This window comes from Oryx dammah, unplaced genomic scaffold (genome assembly GCF_014754425.2).
Source record: "Oryx dammah isolate SB20612 unplaced genomic scaffold, SCBI_Odam_1.1 HiC_scaffold_18, whole genome shotgun sequence".
NCBI lineage: Eukaryota > Metazoa > Chordata > Mammalia > Artiodactyla > Bovidae > Oryx > Oryx dammah.
Window position 1 is genome coordinate 14,156,027 of NW_024070202.1, and position 10,731 is coordinate 14,166,757.

Genomic DNA, 10,731 nt, shown 5'->3' on the forward strand with positions numbered 1-10,731 from the left:
TATAAGCATCTGAATACAGAGTTCCAAAGAACAGCGAGAAGAGATAAGAAAGCTGCCTTCAGCGATCAATGCAAAGAAATTGAGGAAAACAACAGAATGGGAAAAGACTAGAGATCTCTTCAAGAAAATCAGAGATACCAAGGGAACATTTCATGCAAAGATGGGCTCAATAAAGGACAGAAATGGTGTGGACCTAACAGAAGCAGAAGATATTAAGAAGAGGTGGCAAGAATACATGGAAGAACTATACAAATAAGATCTTCACGACCCAGATAATCATGATGATGTGATCACTAATCTAGAGCCAGACATCTTGGAATGTGAAGTCAAGTGGGCCTTAGAAAGCATCACTACGAACAAAGCTAGTGGAGGTGATGGAATTCCAGTGGAGCTGTTTCAAATCCTGAAAGATGATGCTGTGAAAGTGCTGCACTCAATATGCTAGCAAATTTGGAAAACTCAGCAGTGGCCACAGGACTGGAAAAGGTCAGTTTTCATTCCAATCCCAAAGAAAGGCAATGCCAAAGAATGCTCAAACTACCGCACAATTGCACTCATCTCACATGCTAGGAAAGTAATGCTCAAAATTCTCCAAGCCAGGCTTCAGCAATATGTGAACCGTGAACTCCCTGATGCTCAAGCTGGTTTTAGAAAAGGAAGAGGAACCAGAGATCAAATTGCCAACACCCGCTGCATCATGGAAAAAGCAAGAGAGTTCCAGAAAAACATCTATTTCTGCTTTATTGACTATGCCAAACCCTTTGACTCTGTGGATCACAATAAACTATGGGAAATTCTGAGAAAGATGGGAATACCAGACCACCTAACCTGCCTCTTGAGAAACCTGTATGCAGGTCAGGAAGCAACAGTTAGAACTGGACATGGAACAACAGACTGGTTCCAAATAGGAAAAGGAGTACGTCAAGGCTGTATATTGTCACCCTGCTTATTTAACTTCTATGCACAGTACATCATGAGAAACGCTGGACTGGAAGAAGCACAAGCTGGAATCAAGATTGCCGGGAGAAATATCAATTACTTCAGATATGCAGATGACACCACCCTTATGGCAGAAAGTGAAGAGGAGCAAAAAAGCCTCTTGATGAAAGTGAAAGAGGAGAGCGAGAAAGTTGGCTTAAAGTTCACCATTCAGAAAATGAAGATCATGGCATCCGGTCCCAACACTTCATGGGAAATAGACGGGAAAACAGTGGAAACAGTGTCAGACTTTATTTTGGGGGGCTCCAAAATCACTGCAGAGGGTGACTGCAGCCATGAAATTAAAAGACACTTACTCCTTGGAAGAAAAGTTATGACCAACCTAGATAGTATATTCAAAAGCAGAGACATTACTTTGCCAACTAAGGTCAGTCTAGTCAAGGCTATGGTTTTTCCTGTGGTCATGTATGGATGTGAGAGTTGGACTGTGAAGAAGGCTGAGCGCTGAAGAATTGATGCTTTTGAACTGTGGTGTTGGAGAAGACTCTTGAGAGTCCCTTGGACTGCAAGGAGATCCAACCAGTCCATTCTGAAGGAGATCAACCCTGGGATTTCTCTGGAAGGAATGATGCTGAAGCTGAAAGTCCAGTACTTTGGCCACCTCATGCGAAGAGTTGACTCATTGGAAAAGACTCTGATGCTCGGAGGGATTGGGGGCAGGAGGAGAAGGGGACGACAGAGGATGAGATGGCTGGATGGCATCACTGACTCGATGGACATGAGTCTGAGTGAACTTCGGGAGATGGTGATGAAGGGAGGCCTGGCGTGCTGCGATTCATGGGGTCGCAAAGAGTTGGACACGACTGAGCAACTGAACTGAACTGAACTGAATCATACCACCAAATACCTAGCAGTTTATACCATAAGGGAAAGAAAACCTTCAACCTGAAGAATATCCTTAATAAACTCAATCACATTTTATCCTCAATAACCAATCTCGGAAGAAGGTATTACTATCAATGAGAAGCATGAAAAACACAGAGGTCAAATATATAGCCCAAGTCCTAATTAGTGAACAATGGATTAAAATTTCCACCCGGTATATGAAGAGGTGACAGCTGCGCAATTCCGTGAACATGCAAAACACCACTAACACCTACACTTTAAATGGGTGACTTGTATGGCATATAACCTATGTCTCAACAGAGCTGTTTTTTAAAAAAGGCATGTGACAATTTCTGACCTATACAATCTTGTTTGAAAGCCACTTAAAAATCAAGCATATGTGTGTGCATGCATGCTAACTCACTTCAGTCGTGTCCAACTCTTTGCAACTGGACTGCAGCCTGCCAGGCTCCTCCATCCATGGGATTCTCCAGGCAAGAATACTGGAGTGGGTTGCCATGCCCTCCTCCGAGGGGATCTTCCCAACACAGGTATCGAACCCCCATCTTTTTTGTCTCCTGCATCAGCAGGTGGGTTCTTTACCACTAGCACCATCTGAGAAACCCACCAAGCATATACCGAGTGCCGACGCATTCTATAGATACAAACCACTGGATTGGGAGGATATATATGCCCATAATTGTTAGTATGTGAATTCTCATATGCAAATAGAACTCTTCTTAAGGCCTAGGAAGGTGAGGCAGAGACTCGGAGCACAGAATGCCAGGTTTCAAATCCAAGCTGCAGAGCTTATTCTCTCTACAACCATGAGGAAACTACTTAACCTCTCTGCAACTCAGTTTTCCCACCTGTAAAATGAGGACAAAAGCAGACCACAGCTGCTGCTTGGTATTATGAAGAGTGATGGAATTATTATTTATAAAGTGCTTGGGAAAGTGCCTGGCACACAGTAAGCACTGTGGAAGTGGTCCTCAAAGATAAAAGTCTGGTTTACAGTGACAAGACCAAAATAAAAGTCTGAAGAAAAAAGAGGCATCTAATTTCCCCTCCCAAGTCATCTCCCCTGCCCATAAACACCACTCTCCAGTATGCTAAACGGCCAGGCAGACAATCTGGTGGACAGCGGAAGAGCACAGACTCTGGAGCCAGGCTGGCTGATTTGAACCCCAGCTTCTTTTTAATTCTCAGGTCTTAGGCCACTTATATCACCCCTTGGTGTCCAGAGTGTGCATCTATAAATCAGAAACGATAGTTTATAACTCATATAAGAATGTTAAAGGTCTTTAACAATTTTATTAATGCTTATATAATAGGTCTTGCGCTTAGTTGCTCAGTCATGTCTGACTCATTGCGACCCCCGTGGACTGTAGCCGCCAGGCCCCTCTGTCCATGGGGATTCTCCAGGCAAGAATACTGGAGTGGGTTGCCACGCCCTCCTCCAGGGGATCTTCCCAATCCACGGATTGAACCCAGGTCTCCCACACTGTAGGCGGATTCTTTACCAGCTGAGCCATAAGGGAAGCCTAAGTCGCAGCCTATCTCTTCTCCAGGGGATCCTCCCAACCCAGGAACTGAACAGGGGTCTCCTGCATTGCAGGCAGATTCTCTACCAGCTGAGCTACAAGGGAAGCCCATTAGTGCTTATTAATAACAGTCTTGTTAATGCTTATCACTAAGTCTTATTAACTCATTTAATAATGCTTTTCATTATTACCTCACTTAATACTGATACTTGGGCTTCTCTTGTGGTTAAGAATCCAACCTGCCAATGCAGGAGACACAGGTCCCATCCCTGGTCCAGGAATCCTACATATCTCATGGCACCTAAGCCCTTGCACCACAACTAAAACCCACATGCTCTATCGCTCATGCCCTGCTACAAGAGAAGCCAGTGCAATGAGAAGCCGTGCACCTCAAAGAAGAGTAGCCCCCGTTCACTGCAACTAGAGAAAGCCCAAGTGCAGCAACAAAGACCCAGTACAAACAAAAATAAATTAATGAATGAATTAAAAAAAAAAAAAAAAAGAACCAAATCTCACATCTAGCAAACGGTGTCAGCTACTCTCCTATTTATTACCTGTTATCCCCTAAATGCAGCAGGTGCTCTCACTTCTCTGCCTTTCAGTTGCTATTTCCTGTCCCTGGTGTGATCTCCCCTCTTCCTCCAACCACTCCTTCTGAACCACCACTACCTTGGAGAAGTCCTCCCCTCCCCACTCCCCGCCCCCAGGAGGGAAACAGGCTCCTTCTCTGATGCTCCTATTAGCTCTTATTATGGCACTATTCTTACTTGGGCGAATAATCAAAAAAATTAAGAATAAGTAAGTGGTCAAGTGATCAACAAATTGCTAGGTGTGGCTAAATTCATCCAGAAAATATCAAATTTGCTTAAATATTCAAATGATTCACCACAGTGAATGCTGGAATTCACCTACAAGTATTGAGTTTCAGATTCTGGGCCCAATTTCTTAGACACTCCATTGAGATGAGATTCTCTCCCTAGACAGCCTCCTCAAGTTTTAAGACGGGATGTCAATCCCATCCCTAGATAAGATTGCTAAGTCTACGGATTTGTGTTCAATATGGAATATCTGTGCTCCAAGAAAAAGCAAAGAGCATGGCCTTTAACTCAGGCTGCACAGCACTGCCTAGTAGTGAACAAAATCAAGGAGCGTCCAAAGGTAATAAATAAGGGGCATTCCTGGACTAAGGTGGACCAGCACAGCTCATCTGGAGACCTTTTAAGACTACAATTAGGCCTCCCTAGTGGCTCAGATGGTAAAGAATCTGCCTGCAATGCAGGAGACCTGGGTTCAATGCCTGGGTTGGGAAGATCCCTTGGAGAAGGAAATGGCAACCCACTCCAGTATTCTCGCCTGGAGAATTCCATGGACAGAGGGGTCTGGCAGGCTACAGTCCATGGGGTTGCAGGGTCAGAAACGACTGAGCAACTAACACACACACACACACAAAGACTACATTTACTGCACTGCCCTTGCGCTAGAATGAGAGACACTGTAAGAAATGGCCTTATGGAATTCACAAACATGTGTTTGTGGTTATGAGGTAGTTTTGGACGCAGTTTGCGCACTGCTTATGAAAAGAGATGGGGAGAAACTGCCCTCAGAGAGCAGAAAAAGGGGACCTCTCTCCCAAGTAACTGACCTCACTGATCACTTCCTCTTTGCTTTGGCTGCTAGAAGGTTCAGTCACCTCTAGCAAGTACCCACATCCTTATTGTCTATTAACCTTAGTCCTTGTTTCATCTTACTTTGCCTTCTTTCTGTTTTTCTCATCTACTGACTTGATTTTGACATGTCTTATTGGTTTATAAATATATGTATATATGATGTCAGCCATAAGAAATCCTTAAAAGAGGCAAGTTTAGATGAATAAATAAATAAAAACACAAGTTCGCAAAGAGTAAAAATGAAATGATTCATTTTCCCTGACTCGCACTACTTGGCTAAAATTCAACTGCCCTTATTGATATGATGTGACAGTTTAATAAAAATACAACCCAAAAGTTAAGCCTGTTTCCAGGTTATTTATTTTATTTCATACTAGTTAATCAGTATTATACTCCATCTACATGCCTACTCCTCCATTTAAGTTCCTCACTCTATCTCCAAATTAAGTAAAATTATTTAATTCATCTACAGAAGTAAAAGTCAAGTATGGGTATCTACTCCCACCTACTCTCCTGAAAGAAGTCACCTGGAGGGAACATAATTGTTCCCTTGTACTCTGATTGCATGTAAATTTAATGCAAAGAAAAAGCCAAAAGTTGTTAGGTTGGAAAGGGCTAAATGTAGGCTCCAAAAATGAATCCCAGTGATTCTCAGAGAATCTGCCTAAAACAGTTGTATATGTACATGTGTCTGCTCATGTATACTCAGAGTGCCCTTCTTAGGATGGAACCTGGAGTAATTACAGAAAAGAAAAGGGCCACTCAGGCCACATAATCTAGGAACACCGAAAAGCCTGCAGATTTGGGGAGGCCTGGAGAAACTTAAGTCATAGAACAGCATTTAAATATATTTGTCTGCTTACAATTTCCATTGCAAATGTGATTAGTTTGCACGAATAAATAGGAATATGCTGTGTTGGCCATGTTTTCCTCTTGAGGGTTATCACAGAGTTTTGATTAAGGACAAATGTCTGAAATGTTGGGTATATTTAAGTTCACGACACTTAAAATGAGCTAGGAAGTTGTATAGGCTTGATTAAAGGGCTGCCTTCGTGAACTTAAAATTAAAAGCAATAAATTCCAGTGAGTCAAGTGATTGGGACTAAATATGGTATTCTGCCAAAAAAGTTGAAATGGAGTCCAAAGAGACTGAAATGGTGCCCAGGTTTCAAGAAACGGTGAAAGAGGAAAGGTCAAGCTGTCGGAGTTGCCTTTCTCTGGGTTAGTGAATGAGTACCATTACGCAGAACTCCTTTTAAGTAGAACTTCACAGGAGTTACAGGCTCACAGGACAATCTGTTTTGTCATTTCTATAAAGAAGCCTCTCAAACGCTCAGAGGCCGGTGTGTTAAGTGTTGTCAGATGCTCCGAGCAGAGAGAAGGATGAGAAGTGGGGGCGTGGGGAGGGGAGGTACTCTGGAGTTTTTATGCACACGCGCGCTGGCCCACTCCAACAGTCTCCAAAACGGAAGTCAAGGTGACTTCCCCAGCCGCGGGAGGGCGGAGCCTTTGAAACCTAATAGGATCATGCTTCGAGGCCGGCGGTGCCCCCGGGAAGCGGCTCGGGTCAACAACAACCGGGGTCACGAGCAGGAGCGCGCTGGGGTGGCCGAGGGACCTGCTGACCCGGAGCCCTCTCCCACCCCGGGACGCCATCGCGCCCGCTCTTCACCGGCTCAGCCCGCCGCGCGCCCGCCAGGCACCGACTCCCAGTCCCGGCCAAGTGGGAGGGCCCAGCCGGCAAAGTTTCCGCTGCAAGGCCGGGCCCTCGGGCCCCGGGCCCCGCAGTCGCCGCTTGTGCTGGCCGGGAGGGACGGCGACCTCCCTCCTCCCGCTGCTGCAAGGTGGAACAGCCGCCGTGCGCCCCTTTCTGTTTCCTTTCCCCGCTGCACCAACCGAGAACGTGAACGCCAGGGCCCCTCGCGGCCCCCGGCCGACGCTTACCTTGGCGGCCGCCATGCTTCGCCCTGGGTGCGGGCAGCTGCGGGCTGCAGGACGCTCTCACTGGCTCGCCGGCGCTGCGGACCTGGGCAGCTCACTTTCCGTCCCGACGGCGGCGAGGGCGGCGATACAGCCCGGCAGCGTGCGCGCCCGGCCTGCTTCCCCACGCCCTCCTGCCGGCGCGGGTCATGCGGGCGCTGCCAGCCCATTGGCTGGGCCTGGCCGGGGCTGCCGGGGCGCGCGTGATCCGGACGGCCTCTGCCCTGCTGCGGGGCGGGCCCGGGTCTGGGGGCGGCGGACTGGCCCCGCGCACGTGACCCCGGCTGCGCTGTCCAGCAGGGCGACCTCTGCAGCGGGGGACCAGCAGGCGGTGGCGGGGTTCACGACCGACTTTTGCGAGCAGGTGGCCTCGCGAGGGAAGCCGCTGGCTTCGGCTGCTCCAGGGCCTCCAGACCCACAGGCGGGGCACACAGCTGGGGAAGTTGAGAACGACACTAGGTCCTAGGTTTATCCAGGTGTTCCCTGTCAGTTCCCTTTCAGAGGGGCTCCCCTCTGGGGTGGGGGGTGGGGGGGGTGTCATTTAAGAGATCCTGAAGCATTGACTAGTCGATGGTAAATAGGAAAGTAATGTCTCTGGCAAACCTAGTTTTAGGTCAAATCTAGCCAAGTCGAAGTACCAAACAGCTGTATGTATAAGTGCAGAACTTACATGTGCTGGGGCCAGTTCATTTTCACCCTACATAGTAGGATGGCAGACATCAAAGAACCCTCCCCCCAAATAGGCCCTATGAAAGAAACAAGTTAAATTTTAATGTAAAAATGTAATGTGTAACCCCCAGAGGTCTTTCTCTTCATAAGAATTTCATTCAGTTACCTCTGCTACCAAAATGTATAATTAAGGCAATGGTGGTCAGTCAAAAGGGCTTTAAATGTTTTGTAGATTATGGATATAACCTAGCAACAAAAGTGTTTTTTACCAGTCATTTTCATTAATTAACACTGATTGAGTGCCTGCTACTTGCCAGGCACTGTGTTAGGTGCTAGGAACACCAAAATGACTTGAGAAATGGTCCCAGCCTTTAAAGAGCTTAAGGGCTAGTGGGAAAGCTGGCACATAAACACTTAACGTCCATATAACCTGTCAAGGCAGCAACCTTTACCCAAGGACTATGGGACCCCTGAGACGAGGGAAACCTCTTAGAGGCTGAATGCACTATAGTGGCTGTGAATTAGCCCAGTAAAGTGGAGGGGGATGGTTTTCCAGCCAGAGAAAACCAGGAGGAGAGGGGGCCCAGAAATTACTGAGGAAACAGAACAAGTTATGAAAGTGATGGGTCATGAAAGGTAAGGAGCTGTGGAACTCGTGGAAGAAGAGTCTGGACAGGTAGGTTGGGACCATTCATGGTGGGTGCTGGGTGCCATGGTGAAGGATGTGCACCTTAACTGAAGGGCTTTAAGGGAGGTGGCATGGCCAGGATTACAATATTGATGGATCCTGCCTGAGGTGTGGAGGATGGGATAAGGCCACACTGTTGGGATATTCAGATAAGACGGACTGAGGACTTGAAACCAGAGATAGGATAGGGCTAGAGGAAGGAACAGGAGGTAAAATTAGTCAGTGTGGTGACTGATAATATGTGGGGTAGGAGAGAGAAAGGAAGTCACCCTGTCTTGCACATTGGGCACTGGTGTAGATGTTGGAAAGACGCCAGAGATAACAGGTAATACATCAGTAATACAGGAGTGTTTTGAAGTGTGTGCCTCTTGTCTGTAAGGAGAGTGTATGTGAAATACACAAATTATACTGTAAAAGACAAACATTTCAAAAGGGAGTGACTAAGAGATTCTCAAGAGGTTTAACAAAGACTGGAACAACTCGAATGTGTTTAATAGGCAATAGAAAAAGAATAGAGACAACAAAACCAGGAGAAATGATAGCGAAAAGGATAGCAGGGGACAAGTCTACAGCTCATGCACAGGGGTGGTCCTGGCTGCTGTAAAGAGTTTTTAAAATGTGCAGAGAAAACACAATCTCATGTAACCAAGATCACATCATATACTGTATACTATTTTAAAGGGCATCACTGAAGTCGCTGTTTATACAGTGAACTTTTAAATAATTTAAATGTATGTTTTCTGGAAATCTCAGAAAATCATAGTAATGACAGTCACTCATATTTCTTGTATCAGAGTTAGCCACTGTTAACATATTACTGTTATATTCTTCAAAATGATGTCTTTATGTGTTCACGTAGAGAGTCATTTTTTTTTATTTAAATACAAGAACTCATACTCTATGTAATTTTTTTTATGTCCACTTTAACAAAGCAAACACATACTGGGTGATTTATAGTAACAAGTTTATTATCTTCCCATTCTGGAGGTCAGAATTCCAGAATGAGTCCTAAGGGGCTAAACCAAGGTGGAGGGGTTGGGTTCCCTCCAGAAGGTTGAAGGGAGTATCTGCTTCTTTGCCTTTTCCAGGGGGCCCATGGCCCCTTCCTCCATCTTCAAAGCCAGCTCACAAACATCTCTCTGAACTCCCCTTCCCTCACATTTCCTCTTCTGCTGTGATCTTCCTCTGCCTCCCGCTCATAAGGACACTGTGCTGTGCTGTGCTCAGTCGCTCAGTAGCCTCTGACCCTCTGCGACCCTGTGGACTGTAGCCCGGCAGGCTCCTCTATCCATGAGAGTCCCCAGGCAAGAATAGTGGAGTGGGTTGCCATGACCTCCTCCAGGGGATCTTCCCAACCCAGGGATCAAACCCGGGTCTCCCACATTGCAGACAGATGCTTTACCGTCTGAGCCACCAGGGCAGCCGTAAGGACACTGATGATGGCATTTGGGATCCACCCAGATAAGCCAGGATAATTTACCTCCATATCTTTAACACAATGGCATCTGCAAAACAAGTCTCTGCCATATAAAGTACATAGGCTCCAGATACCCACTCCAGTGTTCTTGCCTAGAGAATCCCAAGGACGGGGGAGCCTAGTGGGCTGCCATCTATGAGGTCACACAGAGTCGGACACGACTGAAGCGACTTAGCAGCAGCAGCAGCAGGCTCCAGATACTAGGATGCAGACATCTGGGGGAACCATTCGTCTACCTACCAAACCTACCACACTCTGGATGCAAATATAACCACATATGAATAAAAGTGTATTTCCACTTACAGTTGGAGTCAGACTCAGTCAATTATGCTTTCTCCCTCCTAGAATTCCTCTAGAAAATATGAGACTTTTGAAAAATTAAACTGTCACAAGCCCTGAAATGTTGAAGGAGGCTCCCTATCCTCCACATGACCTGTCAACAATGGGAAACATCATCTGAGAGGATGAAGTGTAAGTTGACCGGTCACCTGCTGCTTTGTCTTGTCCTGACAGCCGCCCTCCTGATAAGCGTTTCGGGCCATTCTTGTCCCTATCCCCAGACCACCCTCTTCCCTACCACTTAAAAGTAGCTGGCGCTGAATTTTGACTGAAGAGGCCCTGTTATGGGTTGTGTCTCCCTCCAGTCCTAATCACCATGACCTCAGAAAATGACTTATTTTGAAACTGAAGATGTAATTAGCAAAGATGAGGTCATACTAGAGTACGGTAGGCCCTTAACCCACCGTGACTGGTATCCCTGTAAGAAGGCACAGAAACACACCAGGAGGAACCACGTGACCTAAAGGCAGTGACGAGAGTGATGCGGCTGCAAGCCAGGGGACACCGAGGGCCAACAGCCACCACCAGAAGCTGAGCAGCAGC

At 46.5% G+C, this 10,731-nt stretch overlaps 1 protein-coding gene across 2 annotated transcripts in view; it reads right to left on the reverse strand.

Annotated features, from left to right (window-relative positions):
- Positions 1–7,156, reverse strand: part of SLC25A13 (solute carrier family 25 member 13) — a 232,817-nt gene extending 225,661 nt beyond the window's left edge. For both annotated transcript variants that reach the window (XM_040260484.1, XM_040260483.1), the window contains exon 1: positions 6,980–7,156. In XM_040260484.1, coding sequence (XP_040116418.1) covers positions 6,980–6,994 — 15 coding nt within the window. In that variant the 5' untranslated portion in view covers positions 6,995–7,156. The remainder of the gene's footprint in view (positions 1–6,979) is intronic.
- Between the last annotated feature and the right edge of the window lie 3,575 nt (positions 7,157–10,731).